The sequence below is a fragment of the Solanum stenotomum genome, chromosome 7, assembly GCF_019186545.1.
Source record: "Solanum stenotomum isolate F172 chromosome 7, ASM1918654v1, whole genome shotgun sequence".
NCBI lineage: Eukaryota > Viridiplantae > Streptophyta > Magnoliopsida > Solanales > Solanaceae > Solanum > Solanum stenotomum.
In genome coordinates, this window is record NC_064288.1 from 52,799,726 (window position 1) to 52,820,446 (window position 20,721).

The 20,721-nt window shown below is 36.0% G+C and overlaps 4 protein-coding genes across 7 annotated transcripts in view; 2 read left to right on the forward strand and 2 right to left on the reverse strand.

Moving 5' to 3' along the window:
* LOC125870200 (uncharacterized) overlaps positions 1–20,721 on the forward strand; it is a 390,460-nt gene that overhangs the window by 325,424 nt on the left and 44,315 nt on the right. The gene's annotated exons all lie outside the window — the stretch shown is intronic.
* LOC125870188 (heavy metal-associated isoprenylated plant protein 3-like) overlaps positions 1–20,721 on the reverse strand; it is a 210,645-nt gene that overhangs the window by 138,820 nt on the left and 51,104 nt on the right. The gene's annotated exons all lie outside the window — the stretch shown is intronic.
* On the forward strand, positions 280–2,288 carry LOC125870180 (pentatricopeptide repeat-containing protein At2g29760, chloroplastic-like). Its single transcript, XM_049550531.1, has one exon. The coding sequence runs from the start codon at positions 313–315 to the stop codon at positions 2,209–2,211; it is 1,899 nt and encodes a 632-aa protein (XP_049406488.1). The 5' UTR covers positions 280–312; the 3' UTR covers positions 2,212–2,288.
* On the reverse strand, positions 2,144–20,498 carry LOC125870181 (uncharacterized). Of its 2 annotated transcripts, none has more exons than XM_049550532.1 (17): positions 20,389–20,498; positions 20,127–20,262; positions 18,687–18,732; positions 18,427–18,596; positions 18,188–18,305; positions 18,009–18,091; positions 15,671–15,730; positions 15,214–15,471; positions 14,123–14,219; positions 13,731–13,781; positions 13,522–13,602; positions 11,769–11,840; positions 9,674–9,736; positions 5,148–5,300; positions 2,847–2,904; positions 2,709–2,761; positions 2,144–2,625 (listed from the first exon to the last, which is right to left on the reverse strand). In XM_049550532.1, exons 2-17 carry the CDS (start codon positions 20,225–20,227, stop codon positions 2,548–2,550), a joined length of 1,542 nt encoding a protein of 513 aa, XP_049406489.1. In that variant the 5' UTR covers positions 20,228–20,262; positions 20,389–20,498; the 3' UTR covers positions 2,144–2,547. The 2 variants fall into 2 exon arrangements, with proteins under 2 accessions (XP_049406489.1, XP_049406490.1); XM_049550533.1 differs by having other exon boundaries at positions 20,127–20,259; positions 20,389–20,493.

Genomic DNA, 20,721 nt, shown 5'->3' on the forward strand with positions numbered 1-20,721 from the left:
ATAAGAAAAATAAATCTCCATAAAATTATAAAATCACGTATCGCAGATGACATTTTTGTATAAATAAAAAGGTTAAAGAAATTGGTTACCTGATAATAAAAGAGCCGAGGTCCGATGAATAGCAATCATAACCGTCCTAATATAGTAAAATTCCTTGTCGGATAAATTTTGACTTAACCACAATTTTCACTCAAACAAAAATTCATGAAGATTCCAAGTCTATTATACATTGCATAACAAATAACACAATCATAATTTTTCGTCGAAGGAGTTTCAGATGAACCTTTTGTGTCCCTCTAGCTCCGCCCCGCCATGTGTTCATCCACCATTAGAAAACTTCTAAAACTAGCTACCAATCCACACCTTTTTCTTATACAAAACTGTACAAATATGAAACATCTCAAGAAATTTCATGGCCATTTCATCACAAATGGCCTTTCAAATGACACCCTTTTCCTCAGTGTTGTTCTTTCCTTTACAGCACTTTTTCCTACTGGAAATTTAGCATATGCCCACTTGGTTTTTAACCAAATTGATTCACCTAATACTTTCATGTTCAATACTATGATCAGAGGTTATGGTTCTAGCTCTAATCCAAGTGAAGTAATGAGTTTTTACGTCAAAATGTTACGATATGGTTTTTTCCCTAATCATTATACTTACCCTTTTGTGATTAAAGCAGTGTGCAGGACTCAAAATTACATTCTTGGTGAAGCATTGCATTGTTCTGTGATAAAATTTGGGCATGTTTTGGACCTTCATATAGCAAATTCACTTTTACATATGTATGCAAAGTTTGGATTTTTCGTAGAGATCATGTACCTGTTTGATGAAATGCCTGAACCAGATGTAGTTTCTTGGAATGTGGTTATTGATGATTTTGTTAAAAATGGTTGTTTTGATGAGGTTTTGGCTGCGGTTAACGAGATGTGTTGGAACGGGGTTGAGCCTAACGCGGTTACACTTCTTGGACTTGTTTCGTGTTCTTTGAAAATGGGGGATTTTGGTTTAGGTAAGTTGATACATTTGTATATTATGAAAAGAGGAATACATATGAGTGAAAATCTTGGTAATGGGTTGATTGATATGTATGCTAAGTTTGGAGATATGGAGTCAGCTGAGAAGTTGTTCGATAGGATGCAAATGAAGACGGTTTTCTCATGGACTTCACTTCTTGATGGTTTTATACAAAAGGGTGAACTAGAGAGAGCTGGTGTTGTTTTTAGTCAGATGCCTAAGGATACTACTGCTTGGAATGTCATGCTTAGTGGGTATTCTGAGGCAGGTGATATGAGTTCAGCAGAGACTATCTTTCGAGCAATGCCAGATAGAGATTTAGTCTCATGGAACACTATGATTCTTGGTTATACTCAGAACAAGATGTATATGAAGTCCTTAGAGTTGCTAAGAGATATGTTCAGGTTTGGATTGAAACCTGATCGGATAACGTTAATTGGGTTGTTCTCAGTTTGTGGATATGCAGGTGTACTGCATATCGGTGAAGCCATCCACTCTTTCATGGAAAAACAGAACATAAAGGAGGAAGAAGTTGAGGTAGCCTTGTTGGATATGTATAGCAAGTGTGGAGATCCTGAGAAAGCTCTTACAGTATTTTACACGATACGGAGAAAAAAATCAGTGTTGGCTTGGACTAACATGATCGTCGGACTAGCAATGAATGGTCTTGCAAATGAAGCTCTTATGTTGTTCCATCAAATGTGTGATGAAGGAACAGGTCCTAATGAGATAACATATTTAGGTGTTTTATGTGCTTGCAGCTATGCAGGTTTAGTTAAAGAAGGCAAATGGCTGTTCAATGCTATGAGTAAAGTACATGGCATTACACCAAGATCTGAGCATTATGGTTGTATGGTTGATCTTCTCGGTCGGGCGGGTTTGCTTGAAGAAGCAGAGATGTTTATTCAAGATATGCCTGAAAAGGCTGCTGCTTGCATCTGGGGTGCCTTACTAGGGGCTTGTAGGATGCATGGTGAGGTTCAAATGGGTGAAAGGATAGCCAAGATTGTGACTCAAATGGACCCATATCACTCGGGGCGTTACATTCTTCTCTCCAACATTTATGCTGCAGAAAACAGATGGTTTGATGCTGAAAAAGTAAGGGAGAAGATGAAAACTGAAGGTATACACAAAACACCAGGATTCAGTTTGGTTGAAATGAAAGGTGAAATGCATCAATTTATAGTAACATAATGTAACCAAGTAAATGGCAGATGATAAACTACTAGTACAGAATATAAGAGATTCTGTGCAACAGAAAGGCTGTTTGATCCCAGAGGTACAAATAAGCTTTCAAGTAATTGTGTCTTAAACTGTATGAAACAGTAAATATTTGTATCAAGAGTTGCAATTGAGCTGAAATTGAAGCTATTCCATTTTCTTTGATCTTTTTCTTCTCGAGCATCGTTCTCCTTCATTGTACCTTTATTCTCCTTTTTGGCAATTTTTTAGTCCAAAATTTAGAGGCCATTTTGGTCCATATAACTTGGATCTGCAAGCCAAGAGCAACGACCAGGGCAACTAGGATGGTCACTTGATTTTGGAGAATGCACCAGGGTGAAATTTTTGGCACAATGACTGAGAAGCAGCTTCTATTCTTGATAGATCCTACAGCAACACAACAAATTCATTCAACTGATAAAAGAACATGCTTCAAAACCATGTGATATCTTCGGCAAGAGGTTATTTACCTTCCCTTCAAATGTAATTATAAGCGGGCCTTCTCTTGATTCGCGATAGCCTCCTTCATATCCAAGAAAACAGGGAAAGTTGTTATAACAGGAAGGAGGAAAAGGCTGGATGGGCAGCAGGGAAATCAATTAATTTACCAATGTAAAGATCAGGAAACTGAGCACAAAGCTTTGACAGAGGTTGAGCAACTTCAACCTGCAATAGGACAAAGTACGAAAAGAGTAAATAACCATTTGTATTGACATTATATTATAAGTGAAACTTAAAACTAAAAGAAGTGAGGAAGAGAAAAGAAAAACCCAATACAGTGATTAATCATAATGACTCACTCAAAATGAAGAAAAGGAAACAACGGAATAAATGAACTGCACCCAACTATTCTAGAAGGTTATCCAGGAAGTAAAATACAAGAAATAATATTGATGAGCGAATAGTCATATTGTTACCACAGGTATCTGATGATGATTGCATGAAACCCAAATATAGAGCAGGTTCCATTACATCTATTTAATTATTTTTGAGAAAGGTAAACTGGTTCCATTACATCTATTTATTTGTGTAGAATGTTGGCAGCACAAAGGTAAAGTGAAAGTTAAGCAGGCACACATTTTCTGTTTATAGCACACACCCCCACCCCACCCCAACCCCAAATGGATGTATCCAGGTGACTGTTACAATGAGCAAAGATCTGCAAGTGCTTTCCATGATCAAATAATATTCTCTATGCCTTTATAAATGCATAAAACTTTTAAGTCGGATTAATCTTTCTGGGAAAGCTGTTTTTTTCAGTTACCAACCTCCAAATGCTTTACACACATGGTAATATTAGGTCTACGTAGGTACATGTGACAGATGGTATCAGATTGATGCCCAACACAAAATATTCTCTTATATCTATGATATCATTAGATCATCCAGGTCCTGGACACTACAAAATTTTGCAGCTCCACAACTTTTCTCATTATTTCTGCAGCTCCTTGTCCTGCCCTATTTGTCATGAGTTTTATGAAACTTCCAACGTAAACCTTTTGAAATATCTTAAATCAGAGGATATTATCCAGGTTCATGTGAGAGGTAAAAAGGTTATCCTTGTATGCACACACAAGAAATATGTGGGAGAAGGATCTGAGGTTCACTGCAATGTGGTGCCTTTTTCTGATGTGAGAAGTCACTTCTAATTCCTTTAGTTCATTTAGCATGAGAATACTAAATGAATACAACTGTGTGAGGAACTGAAGATTATTTACCTGATTTATCAATAATTTTTCTTCACTTCTTGCTTTACAAGATAGAGAAGCATTTGGGATTTGAGATTCAAAAAGAACTTACAAAATTGGGAGGTTCTAGGTTTCCAAAGTCTCATTAATTTACTCCACAAAGTACAACACAGGATAGACACGATGTATGGAGGTGAGGTTGGGGAGGTAGTTGCCTTTCCATATAGATAGATTTATATACCAAAGGTAACAAGAAAGGAATGTTTCTACACTTAATTAGCAGAAAGAGGCATGATCTCGATGGCTAAGAATCTCAGGAAGGGAAAGTTACTTATGAAAATTGGTGTTTAAGTACATGGGTTCGGGCGAAGATGTCAGCTATGGGCCACCTCATCATTCATTGTCCAACAGCATCGAGACTATGGTGGGGAATCCTAGATGGTTTGGTATATTTTCACCGAGCTAAGCACGGTGAAAGAGGTAATGTTCAGCTGGAATTATGGTTGAAGGCGAAGAAAAAGAAGAGCATGGAAGCTTGTACCGAAGAAATAGGAGTGCTTTTGAGGCATAGAAATGAATTTTGCTCAGTTGAGGAGTAAGTCTTTTTTCTTGAAACCTGTAACAGTAACGTAGTTTTATCTCTAATTTCTTTCTGGTGCACCATAAGGTTCCTTTATGTACAGAAGATTCAATGTTGTTCGTAGAAAATCATCTCTTTTGTAGGTTTTTTATTTTGCTATACTGCTTGTATACGGGCATGATTGGTTGCCCAAAAATTTATTACTTAATCAAAAGAATAGGTAACTGGAGATTTGTACACTCTTCATGAAGAAAAACTGACATGAAAACTTCAATTTGCTTTTCAGAACTAGGACCTCAGAGATAAATCTAAAATTTGTCAGGAATAGCCATCAACTTTTTTTAGGAAATCTTAAACACCATCATTTCCAAACCACCAAGAAGAGTCCCCAAAAAAAGGGCCAGAAATCTTCTGGATCACTCTGGGATGCCATCAAACATCTTTTCCTAACAAGGATACTGTGGAAGAAACAAAACTTCGAAAGGCACTTACTACTTACTCGTGCATGCTGAAAAAGGATTCACGAATACTAATGATATATCCAATGAAATGACTCTTCTAGTTCACAATATCACACATCAACAAGGAAAGTTAAAAAAGAAGCAAAAAGAGAATCTAAGAAAGGGTTCCTGAGAACTCACGTCAGAAAGAGTTGTTGCAAAGCATTTTGATACAAATGGATCCATCTGCTCCAGGATGCCATTAGATTGTGCCAATTCAATCAGACAATCCCATTGCCGATCCAGCTCTACAGCATTTGTTGCAGTGAGAATAATCACATTATGGCACTTGATCTACAAAGGTAATGCACATGGTCATAAACTTTCTACATTGTAAGTATCTTTAACAAATAGGTAAAGAGGCATCATCAGGAATATAACAAGGACATAAAACAGCCCCATGTAATTAAAAGATTAGAGAGTGGGGGAAAGCAAAGGAGGAGGAAATCGAGGCAAAGACAAGGTAGGTTCACTATCAGTGATCAGCTTTTTCGTATTTGTAAACCACATTGCCAACTTTGAATAAGCCAACAAAACTATTAGTGCTACATAAGAACATTCATCTACCTGTCATAAATAGTGATCTGATTTCTTCACTTCTTAAAACATTAGGGTTTCCTATTTTCTTTTTCTTTAATAAAATCCAACTATTTTCTAACTTCTTCAAAGGAAAATGAGTAGCGTAGGAGAAGGAAAACTACAATCCAGCAGCACCACTACAAATATCTAGAATGGAAAGGTTGCAACAGTAACAAAACTATGCCTCAATTCCAAAATAGTTTATATGATCACCCACGTCCATTCTGCTCTATTTGAGCCTTCGTCTATATGAATCATCCATATCTATATTTGGCTCTATTTGAAGCTTTTTTCATTCAAATACTCAAAAATTTGACTTAAAGATGAATTAGGTATTCTCTAAAACTAAGGGTTCTCTTAATCTCATACTTATTCTTACACTAACATACAAATCTTTAAATATCACTGACAAATGCCAGACTTAAGGTAAATGAAACAACACGGCTAAGTAATGGATTCATACTGCTTTGTATGAATCCAATACTGTGTACTTTCTTTGCTACATTCACATGAAATCCAAAAATGTAGAAATTTTGAGAAAATCTGTCCACCTCATTCCTGCTAATAAATGCAATCATCACATTGTAACATGAACTAATGAGTACATTTAAGATCTGCATATGACATGGACAAACCATCTCAGGCAATCTTCTATCATTTTATTTTGTGTGCTACTTGAATCCTCTCATGATGTGATATGTTCTCATACTGTCTAATTTTGGCTGTAGTCACAGTCCATCTTAAAACAGAATATCTATGACACTCATTTTTGGGTTACATTATACCTTTTAGGCCCTAAACTCATTCTCATGTAACATTGTTGGTTTCTCAACAGTTCTATAGAACTTGTCTTTCCCTTTACTAGGTATCGATCCTATTTATTTTTATGTGTTACAACTTACATCTCTATCTAGTATCCATGGTCTAGAATTAAAACATTTATGCACAAAAAATGCCAAAGAATAATATGCATAGAAAAATTTAATTGACAAAGTAGTGATGAAATCTTTTCATCAAGAGAAATTAAATAGATTTTAGAGCTCATTGGTTGAAGTAATAGACTTCAGGATATACTCAATGCACACAGACTGTAGGATTTGAAAGAAACATCTAAGAAAAAATTGTCAACTTATTGAAAAGTTACCAAACCTTTATATTTTTTAAATTCAAACAGAAAAATATAAACACAATGTGCTAAAATAGAATGTCACAGCCCGGGCCCAACTACCAAGGTGTTGTCCCCTTTGACATGTCTCTTATAGGCCACCTCAAGGCATTTGAACCTTACGGTTTTGCCCCTTTGGGCTTTAACTTGAAAAGCACCCCGACAATCGAATCCTGAACTCACCCCTATATGGCCCCTATATTTCACCTCCCATTTCAATGTGAGAATTGCCTTAAGGGAAGTGTCACACCATACCCTCTTTGAGTTCAACTATACCAACAGTCTGTGGTACTCCCTCCCTTAAGGGCTCAACGTCCTTGCTTAGGTATGCACACTACCGTACTAGGGGAGGTACCAACTCCGATACCAACTGTCACAATCCATCCCCATCTGTCAAGGTATTGTCTTGTCTGCTTTGGTCTGATAACTCTAAACCCCACAAGACATTTGGGCCTTCAAGATTTTGACCCTTTGAGCTTTAATCCAAAAGGTGCCTCAAAAAACTAAATCCTGAATTGGCCCTTTTTAGAGGTATTACGGTAAAGTATATTATTAACAATGGGGGAATCCCTGTATACAAGCGGTATACCAAAAAGAAGAGGACCTACACCTATGGTTCTCAACAAAAGAGATGCAATCCTCTATATCAATAGGGACCCTATAAGTACACCAAAAGAAACTAGACACAATAGACTACTTTGCAATTTTACAAAAATTTGTTCCAGCACTTCAGCGGTTCAGCCCTCTTATTTCTCTCATTCCAAATAACCCACATTATTGCTAAAGGGGCCACTCTCCACGCCCTTGGACTTCTCTTCCCCCTCCAGTGAGTCCAACTTCGCAACACCTCCTTCATTGTGCCCGTCATCACCCATTGCTTTCCAAACACATTAAAAACCACCCACCATAACCGATTTTCCACTTTACAAAGCAACAATAGATGGTCTACATCTTCACCAGAGTTTTTGCACATAAAACACTAATTGACACCAATGATCTCCTCTTTCTCAAATTTTCTGCTGTCAAGATCACATACCTTGTTGCTAACCACGCAAAGAAACACCTTTCTTGATACTCTAGGTCCTAGGAATCCAAATTGCATCCAATGTGAATTTGCCTAAGGCAAGTGTCATCGCATACCTTTTTCCGGATACAATCGGCAATGGTCTGTGGATTATTACATAGAAATTCTTGTGAAATAGATTTAGAAATTAATCATGACCATAAAAACCCTTGGTGACAAGTTCAAAGTGCATTCAGCTTACAGGCTGATGGATCAATCAAGCCAGCAGAGTCCCATCTGGCCTTGGAAACAAATATGGAAGTGTAGAATCCCACACAAAGTCTCATGCTTTATTTGGCTGCTAGCTAAAGAAGTTGCCCTGACTCAAGATAATGTAATGAAAAGGGGGATAACCTTATGCTCTAGGTGTTTCCTATGTGGGGAAACCTTAGAAACTGTAAACCATCAATTTCTACACTGCAAATACACTCAGCAGCTTTGGAGGATTTTTTTGAGCCTTAAAGGCATATCCTGGACTATGCCTAGGAGAGTTACTGAGGCCTTGTACAGCTGGGAGGAGGCAGGTGCCCTTGCAAAAGACAGAACTAGATCGAGAATTATCCCAGCTTCAATATGGTGGGCAATCTGGAAAGAAAGGAATTCCAGATGTTTTGAAGGCATAGAAAATAGTGTGCAGGATGTTAAACTAAACTGCATTTTGTTGTTATGTTTTTGGTGTAATCAATTATACTCAAATGACACTGCCTCTATAGTTGATGTGTTTTAGACTCAATATAGAAATAGAGTAGGAGTGTCTAGAGTGCATTTGTATATAAGGTTTGAGTACAACCCATGTACTTTTGTGATATAATACAACGTTACCATTTTCCAAAAAAAAAAACCTTGGTGACAAAAGAAGAATCTTTAGGAGATATATATTCATCTAATGACTTCAATGGACAAGCAAAAATATACTTGGTAGGCAAACCAAACTAGTCCCAACTCCCACTCCCTCTCCTCCCAACAGCAAACAAGAAAGGAAAGTGTAATTTTAGGTGTATGCCTATTCAGATGTATAGGGTCATACTTAAAAACATCGCTGGCCAAACCTTGTCGACAAGAGGAAGAATCTTTAGAAAATTTATATTTTAGATAATGATAGAAATGACACAAGCAAAAATTATGTTTGTGGGTAAAATCAAACAAGTCTCAAGGCCCCTCCTGCGGACAGAAAAAAAAATAAAAAAAGAAGAGGAAAGCTGAAGAATTATATCTTTGTGCCTAGTCGGATGTAATAGTGTCAAAATTTAAAAACATCATTGGCTGGATGTAAGAGTACTTTTATCAAGACAAGATGATTAACGACGAAAAGAATTAAACCAACAACAACATACCCAATGGAATCCCACAAAGTGGGGTCTAGGGAGGGTAGAGTGTACGCAGACCTTACCTCTACCTCGTGGGAAAGAACTATACCAAGCTAACTATAAAATCAAACATGAGATACATGCATTCTATACGTGTGGCTGGTTCCTTCACTTCAATCATAGCTTTTTTGTCATGGGGGAAAAAGTAAACAAGCATCTAGATGTTTCGACTAATCAAAAGAAGACCTCGACAATTTCACCAATAAAATGACTCATCCATGTCGGCCCAATTGGACAGCTCTGCTGTAACACTAATGACTAATCTCCTATTTATAGAAGAAAAATTCATCTTATAGCTTGATACATTCAGCCGGTTTGGACCTTGTTTGTTGGATATTTTGCAATAAGTATAAATTAGAATTGATTCACTGCATAAGTTGGATAGCATTATAAGGTCTCTGATATAAAGAAATCATCATAGAGAAAGAACTTTTTTATAAAGCGAGAAAGAACTTAAAAATAATCATTATATTTCAGATAATGGCCAACATACCAAAGGCACAGGCAGCTGTTCATGATGCAACAATTCTGTAATACCCTCAGGCAACAGCGCCATCTGGAATAGGAAAAGAAACAACAGTTTAACTGTGACTGGTACACTGGTAGTGTAGCTAAAATTGTTTACAAATATAATCACATCCAATGACAAGAAATTTATAAATAAGTATTTATCTTCCTTGCACTTATTTCATTTGTATCTTAACAGTCCTTTCTTGGGCCACAAGATGGTGCATAATTTCAAACTACAATATTGAAACAATCTCTGGATTGATAAGAACTCCAGAAGAGCCTTGGAAAAAAATATCAGGACTTGAAACTTTTGGAGTCGGGATTTTGCAGGTGCAAGTTATCATCAAATTAAATGTATCTGAAAATACTGATTCATCCTGTAGTACTTAGAAAAGTGATATCTCCAAACTTTTCTTCTCCAATTTGTATCAGTCTATCAGATAGTAAATCAGAAGTTCAGGTTATTAGGTGCCTCAGATGTCTAATATACATGTATGAGAACTATACTGAAAAGTCTTAACATTATTCAGCTAATTTACCAATCAAGATACAGAATTGTAATTCCAAGTCCCAAGAAGAAAATAAAATTCTGATCATGTAAACTGGACTCACCACAGAGCTCTTTCATTAACCTTGGGATCCCCTAAACTTCCCTCCGTTTACTTGGTGCACACCTAAACTATCGATAGTCTTAACTCTTAATTACCCCAGGCCTTGGCAATTTGATACCTTCACCCCCCTCCCCCAAGGGGTTGACGTGGCAAAGAGCATGGCTATAACCTCTTTTAGGCACGTGGGAGTGACACAAAAGCAAAAAATAACCTTCCAGGTAGGGTTTTTCCAAACATTACTTGCCACATGATCATATACGATAGTTTATTTGTTCCAATTGTGTATTTCTTCTTGTTTAATATACATTGCAGATTTTACCCCAACTGTATGTATTTTTTGTTTCTTCTTTAGTGTAATGGCTATTTGCTTTCAACTGTGTCTTGTTGCAAAATCTGCAAAAAAAATCGCTGAACAACAAAAGTTCTAGCCAAAATAAGGGAATTCTAACTGTGTATTTCTTTCTTAGTTCTTCTTTAGATGTAATGATTATTTGTACCAACTGTGTACTTCTTCGGCCAAATCTGTAAAAGTTTGGGTAGAATTTCATCATTTTAAACCAAATAAGAAAAATTTTAGCCAAAATAATGAAGTTCCAACAAAATATTTATTTTTATTTCTTCCTTCCGCAAAAAAAATTGCTGAAATTCCATTATTTATAGTCGAACAACAAAAGTTCTAGCCAAAATAAGGGAATTCTAACTGTGTATTTCTTTCGTAGTTCTTCTTTAGATGTAATGATTATTTGTACCAACTGTGTACTTCTTTGGCCAAATCTGTAAAAGTTTGGGTAGCATTTCATCTTTTTTTTTTTTGAGAAAGGTAACATAGAATTTCATCATTTTAAACCAAATAAGAAAAGTTTTAGCCAAAATAATGAAGTTCCAACAAAGTATTTATTTTTATTTCTTCCTTAGATGCAACGACTGTTTGTTCCGATTGTGTAGTTCTTTTGCAGGCTAATCCATGAAAAAGCTTGGCTGGAATTTCATCATTTTAGCAAAATTGAAAATGGTTTCAGCCAAACTAACGAAGTTCCAGAAAAGTTTTTAACCAATAGAAGATGATCCGAAAAATTGATGGATTTTAAGGTTAAAAGAATTGTTTTATTTTTCAAAAAAGCCATGTGGACAAAATAAAAAGAACCACGTGACAGGTGTCTCTCGCCTTCATCGGGTGAGAGCATCCCAGGGAGTCAAAGCCAAAGGAGTCAAATTGTCAAGTCCAGCGGGGTTATTTTGACTCACAATAGTTTAAATGTGCACCGAATAAATTGAGCCAAGTTCAGGTAGATCCCAAGGTATATACCCTTTACCTTCCAATCAACTCCTAACATAATGTAAGGAGAAATTTCTTAATACCAGTGCATCAGAAGGTAAGACTGAAGCACCAAACTCACTCTATTAGCACAGGTACGTCGATGCTATGTCATTCTTGTCTACAATAATACTTTAAAGAAAAGCTCTAACCTCATTCTTGTCACCAGAGCATTTTTCTCCTATGAGGTGCCTCAGATGTTCTTCAAATTCTTCATCAGGAGCCTGAAAGAAAGATTTGACACCGAAACATCAGCGAGAAGTGGAATATCAAATAACATATCTGAAAAGTACATAAATATCAGAAGAATCAGCCGAAACTGGTTTATCTGTTAAACATGCAGAATAACACAAGGATTAATTGTTTTAAAACAGTTATGAATATTCCGAGTATTTTAACAGATTATAGTTGTGTTACTGTAAAACCTTGAAACAGGACCAGGTTGAAAGTGTGGGGACCATCTGAGGATTTTTAAGTCAAAAAAATTAAATGGACTAGGATGAATGTGGAAAGTACATTGGGCAAAAGGATAAAGGCCCAAAATGATTTAAGACTTTAAAAGGTGACAACGTCGATTAGAAATAATGTTGTGTGCCAAAGAGCTATGAACTATTACCATAACATTGATGTGATAATAAGTATAGGAGGTGCACTGGGAGTGATTAAGGGCTAAGGATAGCCCTATCACAAAGACGAGTTGGAAGCTATGTCACTGACTAACACTTCAAATGAGCTTGCACATGGTCCAACTTCAAACAAGAATATCTCCCGGGTTAAGTGGTGAATTACTATCAAATTAAAGGTCTTCGAGTCTAGTTTCGAACACATGAACCGTTTGCCAATCCAAAATTTGTACACGAAGTTTTGAATATTTTACTGTAAGGTGTCTATATAGTACAAATTTGTGTAGCGCAAAGTACAACCCGTAAAGCAGCTGAGTGTGCATTAATATAAAAAATGCCACATGGATTAGAACCCATGTGATGTAAACATAGGCAGCAAAGGCATAAAGGATAACACCTTCCTTGACCTTCTTGGTTAAGATCAAGGAGACAAATAAAAAACAAAAGTGGGGTCCACCTACGCAAAAGGAATTTCAATACCCCAAATTAGATTTTTTGAGCTCATTTTCTCATCGCTCTCATTTCGAACCACAGCTACATAGCTCCAATTCTCACTCTCCTACACTTTATCTTCAAGGTAAATGATTCCTAAGATCAACCATGGTTATTCGCGATTCTAGATTTCTCATCGGATTATAGTGAATCGAAGGATTTCGTCCAAAGGGTTTAAGAGGGAACATTGACCAAGAGGTCATGCCATAGCGTCTCATTTTGACTTTTATAATACATCTCAAATAGAGGAATTACAAACTCGACGAGGAGACATGGTGAACATATAGCAACGGGGAAGCAACAAAGCCATATATGATCATGGAATTCCTTAACGATACATGATCAACGAAGTTCATAGACGGAAACTACAAATAGGAAGTCATGCCATAGGGGAATCATATACACAGCTATAAAAATTCATAATCATAGACATCTATGCATCAAATACATTTACCAATAAAATATCTATGTGACTTTACCATGGTAATCTAAAATTACATTTTTAATCATCTTTCTCTAATTAATTTCTTCTAAACTTATAAGACCTGTTCCTCCATTTGATCATCACCTTCAAATATTCCTCTCTCAGACACACAACAGGAGCTAATGACGGAAGTTTTTTTTTGAAATATCACACACATGGGCCATCAAGTTTGCGACATATGCCATGTCAGACAAACATGGGAATCAATTCCAATGCTACTTAGCTAAATCATTCAGAAGCTATTGCTCAGGCTAAGTCATGGAATCAAAAAGCACGCAAAGGACTCAGTAAATTTATATCATGTACCATGCGAACACCAAAAGCTTTTGCTACTCCTGCTACAGTAACATCTGAATGCAATGGTCCGATCCCACCATATATAAATACCTGTAGGATGACAACAATTTGAAAAACCTTATGCTTAAAGAAGCTGGCAATATTTTCTCACCGAGTACAGACATACAAAACTATTTGCAGACTGGTCCACAACATAATCCATATTGACAAATGCTTACCATATCATCTCTGGACTTCAATCTCTCTACTTCCTCGGCAACAGAATCTATCTGAAATTGAGAGGATGAGATGACAAATGAGGACTTTAGTAACATTCAAATTATAAATGTTTAAGGTTCCTCAAGCATTGAACTATCGAGGTGGGAAATAAAGGAAAAAGATGCTGGTTCAAGAAAGCAATAACAATGGACTGTTCTAGCTAACAATTGGCTTTGGAATGGTCCAATGAATCTTTTCCAATTACTAGGGAGATATTTTACTAGGCTATCGATTTCTCCTTAGCAAATTATTAGAGAGAATTTGAGATTTTTATTTCTAGCTTTCGACTCTTTTTAACTGTTCACGCAATTCAAACAGACATTGCAAAAGTTTCCAAATACATATTACTTACATCGTTTTGAGTGACAGTAATTCGCGATACTGCCCAACCAATAGAATGGAGTTTTTTACACAACACAGAACCCAACTTGTCCTCTACAGTGCCAAACCTGAGCTATGGAACCATGAGAAAGATATATGATAAGCAAGCAGATGCAGAGACCAACAAAAATAAGATTTTTGGTTCAGGTGAATATACATTCACTTGACTCCAATCTTATTGGCTCTCTCTTCAAATGGGAGAGTATAACATAGAGCAAACTGAAAATAAAGACTATATTTTGCATTACATGTAAGCGCATAGTAAACTTTTCCTATTGACATAGTTTACTAATCAAAGAAAACATCTGCTTGGACAAATGCACAGAAATTTGACAGCCTCCTTATGTCCATCTGGTTGCCAAAAAAGTATATCAAAAACTGTAATGACACACATCAACCAGAACCCAAGACCAAGCTCTGCCCCTCAAGTTACTGTCTTGACTAATGCCTATAGGCAAATCATATCCACTTAACCATAAAATGACTAGAAAATTCAAATTGAAATTTTGTAATATGAGATGGCATGTGCTTTACACGTCACAATAAGATTGCTGTATTCCTTCTGGATTACAGACTGAGGACTGAGGAGTTTAATTTAGAGGGGGTAATTTCCTCTGTTGTAGAGGACAACTTGTTCAAATATCAGCAGCTCAGATAGCTGGGTGAAGAAGAATTATGTGCTTGCAGAATTTGATTTGCTTGCAGGAAATCTAGCTCCCCAAGAGATTCATTGTGTTTTTTTTAATTACGGAATTGTAATGTCAGGAATTTGAATCTTGTTTCAAGAACAACTTAAGTACATTCAGGTTCAACAATTCACTTCATATAATAAATACCCTCAAGTTCAACAATTCCGATCCAAAGAACAAGCAAATAGAATATGTAATCATGACAGATCAATTGAAAATATAAAAGACGGAACACACACTAGAAGGGAATATAAACGAAATATAGCATCAATCCAACAAAAGTTACATATAACGAGAAAAAGACACTTAGAAAAGAGCATGTTAGCGTGATACAAGAATCATCAAATACAAATGTCAAGCAACAATAACTTACAAAATTTCATCCCCCACAGTAATAATCGAGGCAGTAAGCATGCTACCAGAATTCAAATTCTCCATTTTCAGTCCATTGCTAGTAGAAGATAATTTCCCGCAAACCGCAGAAGAGTTCTTCTTTGCTCTTCCAGCTCTTTCCAATCTTCCATCAGCCAGTAAATAGGCAGGTTTAAACTTCTCTTCACTACTGTCGGAGTTCCTCGTGCATAAAAGTGCATTAGGAACAGTATCATGAATGCTCCCGATTGAGGTATACCTACAAAGCAGTAAAACAAATAGATGCTCAAATCAATCAGGGTGCCTCCTGAAATTGGAGTTCAAAAGTATCATTTATGAGTATTAAGTAGCACGAATCAAAGAAATAATATATAAATCCCATGAATGTCATCTTTTTTGTGTAATGCAGGACGATGAATCCAAGTGATAAATTTTGAAGTAACACAACAGAAAATTACCCCTGATCATAAAGACTGCAGTACCGAACCTTGGATACCAATAGGAATGCCCATACATCTCTGTCATAACAAATTTTGCAGGTTAGTCATTTTAATTCATCCAAAAGGAGAAACAAACGGCAAGATGGATGATCAAGATCATTAAAAATGTACAGAAGCATGGCAGATCAAATCAAAAAAAAAAAATGCTAAATGAACACTTTCCATTGAAAAGGCATACAAAACCCTGAACAAGGTGAAATAAGCGAACTAGCCAATTTAACAAGGGTGAGTATTGAATGAAAATGCCAGCCACATGACAAATAGTTTGTTCAGAATGAATAATGACTAAGAGCCTGTTTGGATCGACTTATCTTTAGGTGCTTTTAAGCCAAAAGAGCTTTCAGTGTTTGGATAAGATAAGAAAGTGCTTTGAAGCACTAGTTTTTAAGCTAAAATAACAAAAATAAGCTAGAAGTTCGGATTTCTAACTTATTATGACTTATGTTTAAAAGCCATAAGTTATAAGTCCATCCAAACAAGCTCTAAGAGTTTGGCCATCCCTACCTTTAGCTGGATTATAGTAAATTCCAAACCTTTTGAGTTGTTCCCAAGAATAAATTTTTCTTTATTATTTCTTGGTGCCAGGATAATTGCAAACAAAATCACATTTAATGCTTCAAAATGATAGTGAAAGAACATCCAATAGAACTATTTGATTAGCAAAATGCTATAATCTACAGTATACCTGAATTGACAAATTTAATCAATTAAATATAATGAAAATTACACATACAGCACTTGCCATGACCAACAATTGAGGCAACGTTCATCGCCAACCAAGGCATTTAAGAAAATTCAAGACAAAATTAATTTGAGTTGTTCTAGTTCAAGCCATAATTTGTTACGGAGTATAAATGCTTTATACTCCTTGATTTTCTAGGCCTTACATCAAAATTTAAGTCAACCCAAGAACTGCCGATTCCAAAAGCTATGTCCACCTAAGTTGCTCAAACTCTTCACTTTTGGTGCCGCACCCGCGTCGACACAACATGGGTGTGGGTGTCGGTGTGTGATCCGTGTCCAATTTGGTCAACAGATTTTGGGTACTTTGACAAAAATCGATGGGAAAAGTCTAGACAGTTTTAATGATTTCCGTAATCAATACAAAAGCTAGGGTGAAATTGAAGAAAATAGAATACCTTTTATATAGAAATTTCTATGTCACTCATCTCCTTTAATCTCATTCCAAGATTCTCCTCAAGTTCTCATAATATCTCATTATTTAGGTTTTATAACTATATTTTTAGATATTTTAATTATTTTTAGGCGAATCGCCGCACCCTTATCCATACATGGATCCATATCCCCGAATCTTAAAAATTAGATCATGAAGGATCCGACCTTTGGATCCGCACCAGTATCGGACACCCGCACCCAAGTCCGAGCAACTTAGATGTCCAGTATCTTTATAGTACTGCTAAGGCTAACCGACTTTAGCATCTATCATGACCCTCCACAGTCCTTTTTAGGTAAGAAGCAACATGCTTGATAATCAATAAGCTAATCCTCTTTTTCCTTCCTAATATCCTGGGCATGTTGCCCTTCTGAGGTCTTCACGCATTTCATCAGAAAAACAGTTCTTTTGTACATGAATACCTCAAAAGTGATATCTTAACACTAAAGTACACGAATTGTTATCCTATAGTTAAGAGTCAACCAACTAATGACAAAAATAGTTGTTCAAGTCAGTCATTGTCTACTTTTAACATTTACTTGTTAATTCCATTTGGATTAATTGGTTTAAAATGCGGTTTTGTATATATATATAACCATACTCCTTGAAAAAATAAGCCTTAATCTCAATCCAACATTCAATGGACTTGAAAGCTAGTATTTGCTCTTCAAATCCTCCAATTCTAGGGCTACAAATACTTGTAACAGTGTTTCCATGAAAAAATCATGGAGTTCACTTGAATGTCAATATCTACAGTATATTAACATTCATCTTCAAAAGCTTTTTGTCTTTATCTCTTTTCAGATGAAAATGGTGACGTATGCTTAATTAATATCCTACTTGGATTCATGTTTTAAAGCCTAAAAGAGTAACATTGCGAACAGCTAAATATTTCTTTTATTGCCTCTTTTATTTGCATATGGTGAAGTTAAAGATTATTTACTTTCATCTAGGAGGAATCTTAGTTTGTCCATTTGTCATTATAATGTTTGCTATGCTAATAACTAAGAATAATATTCTAGCTGTATTACTCGCTTAATTTATAATACAACTTGATGAACCATCAATTTTACTAACTTTTTCTTGCATGTATATGGAGTGTATATGAGGGCATCGTCAAACCTGTATGACCAGTCCAAAATTGGGTTCACCCTCATGAAAGGTGGCCACCCAGGTGAGCTAGGTGAGAATTGCTCTTGACCTACCTGAAAGGTACATTCCATAAGAGTGGTTAGCCACAAATCATACTGGCCTAGATTAGAAGATCATTGACTAGTTCGAATAATTAACTAAATATTTACTGCAGTAGGATCTCCGATTCGGACACCAAGAAAAATAGCTCGGATTGGATTAGCTTTTAGCAGAGCCTCTAGACCTGATTTAAAATCAAGTCTAATAATATCCATTTGTATGTCGTAACTGCAAGAGAAGGGTGATCAGGTCAAATGGTTAATAAAGGAAATGACATCATCTGCGAGGAATGTCTTTCTATGAAATTTTTTGGCGAAGGGGTCAAGGGAAACTAGCATTTCTCACATACATGGATGCAGCTTCGTAAGTAAATGAGTTGATTTCAGGGAAAGCAGATGGACTCTCAAAATATATTGTTCTTATCGGGAATGTCTTTCCACCATCAGCTGCATCTCCTCCTGAATTAAATTCTTCAGCTTGATGTAGAAAACAGCCTGCCCTCAGCAGGTGAAGCAAAACCTGAATTATAAAAATTCATATATTTGGTCAAATATTATAAAAAAAAAACTATTTAAACCATCAACACCAAGAAACATATAAAGAACTTACAGTAGAATCTTTCCCTCCGTTAAAGCTTAACGCAACCTCTTGTACACTGTTAAGTGAAGGACATAAGCATTATCAAAAAGAGAAAACTGAAAAATGCTTGGTCAGCTTCACCTTAAGAGGGAAGAGTAATAGTGATAGCTCTCAAATCAACTACTCTCCCTAAAACGCAAGTCCCTCCTTCCTGTTTTGCTAACCCATTGTATAGCCTATCTTTTAAAGGGAAAAAAAAAGGGACCACTCTCTCAAAGAGACAACATACCATTTTCCAAAAGTCAAGTCATAAATAACACTATTCTATATTATTTTTGAATTCTATGCAACACTTCAATACCTTTTCTCAATCGTGAAATTAGTTCACATGTTTCAGCCAAATCAAAATATAATAACTCACCCAAATTCTCTTCCCTTAATATTTGAGAAACTTCAGATAGGTCTATACAACAAGGATAGAGGATGCATAGCTTATGCATCTAAGGGTGTGGACTTGCAGTTAATGAAGCTGAACAAAAGACCATGGGAGACCAAAGTTACTATACTAGTAGGAGTACGCAAGCACACAGTGGAATAGTCCAAGTGCGCACACGCTAGCTTGGACACCGCCGTTATTAAAAAAAAAAAAAGGAAGTATAACTAATTATTAATTCAATAACTTCGAATAAAAAGTGAAATTCTGTCATTTATTGCTCAACAACAACAAACCTAGCCTAATCCCACAGGTGGGGTATGGGGAGGGTAGAGTATCCACAGACCTTACCCCCTACCTTGAGTAGGCATTTATTACTCAGAGAGCATAATATAAGGTTCTACTAAAATAATATGCTCTAATATCACAATGTTGTGAACTTGAAATTGAAATTGAAATTGAATTATGTGCTATATTCCCACCCAGAGCAAAATAATTCACATTGATAAAGTGAATCAACATTCGCTGCGAACTTTCCTAATTTTGTATTCATGAGCATCACAATCTAATAATGCTGCCGAATCAGTTAGACTGACTAAGGTACAACAACAACATACCCCATGTAGTCTCACAAAGTGGGGTCTTGGTAGTATACGCAGACCTTACCCCTACTTTAGACGAAGAGAGGTGGTTCCTGATAGACCCTCGGCTCAAGGGAAAATAATTCAAAACTACAACAAAACACGATAGTCGAGGTACATTAAATCACCAAATAGTAGCATCAATCGAAGGACAAAGAATCTACAGGAGCAATACTACGACTATTAACAGACATCAATACAATGCACTGCAACCTACTATGCTTCTACCCTAATTCTTGCCTCCACACCCTACAATCTAAGTTCATATCCTCGATAAGTTAAAATTGTGTCATGTTCTATCTAATTACATTTCCTCAATACTTCTTCAGTCTACCTGTACTTCTAATAACAAAATGTATAGTCAACAACAAAGAAAGATCAAATTTTGATACTTACGGATAAAGAGCCAGTGCTCTTTTAATAACGTAAATGGCATTATTATACTTTGTCTTCAATCTTCGATCATCACATTCCCTAATTGCTTTATCGATCTCCATCTACAGTTTCAAAGATGAAATTTTGAACCCTTCTGCTGAAAAAACACAATACCCAGAAATCAATATCCCCAAATTTCAATTAAATATCAAAACCCAGATTCAGATTGAAAACAAAAAACACTTTTAGATCAAGAAAACTTCTGGGTTTAGTAGAATTTTACCTGGGTTTGAAGGGCTCAAACAAAAATGAGATTTTGGAGATTTGAAGATTTTTTTTCAGTATAAAAACAATGAGCTCCACAGACTACATATATATATATATATATGTTTTCTTAAGGAAAGTAAACCAAAAAATCAGAAGTTTCTTTTTTAATAAGAAGACAAAACAAAAATGAATTTTGCTTATTTGGTTAGGAGTATTACGTATTATTTCATAGTGTATCGTACTGAATAATTATTTTCCATCTTACCCTCGTGTTCGAGCAACTTGCATAAGTATAATTAATTTTACTTATAAGAGTATTTTTGTTATTTTTTCACAAGCATAAATGCTA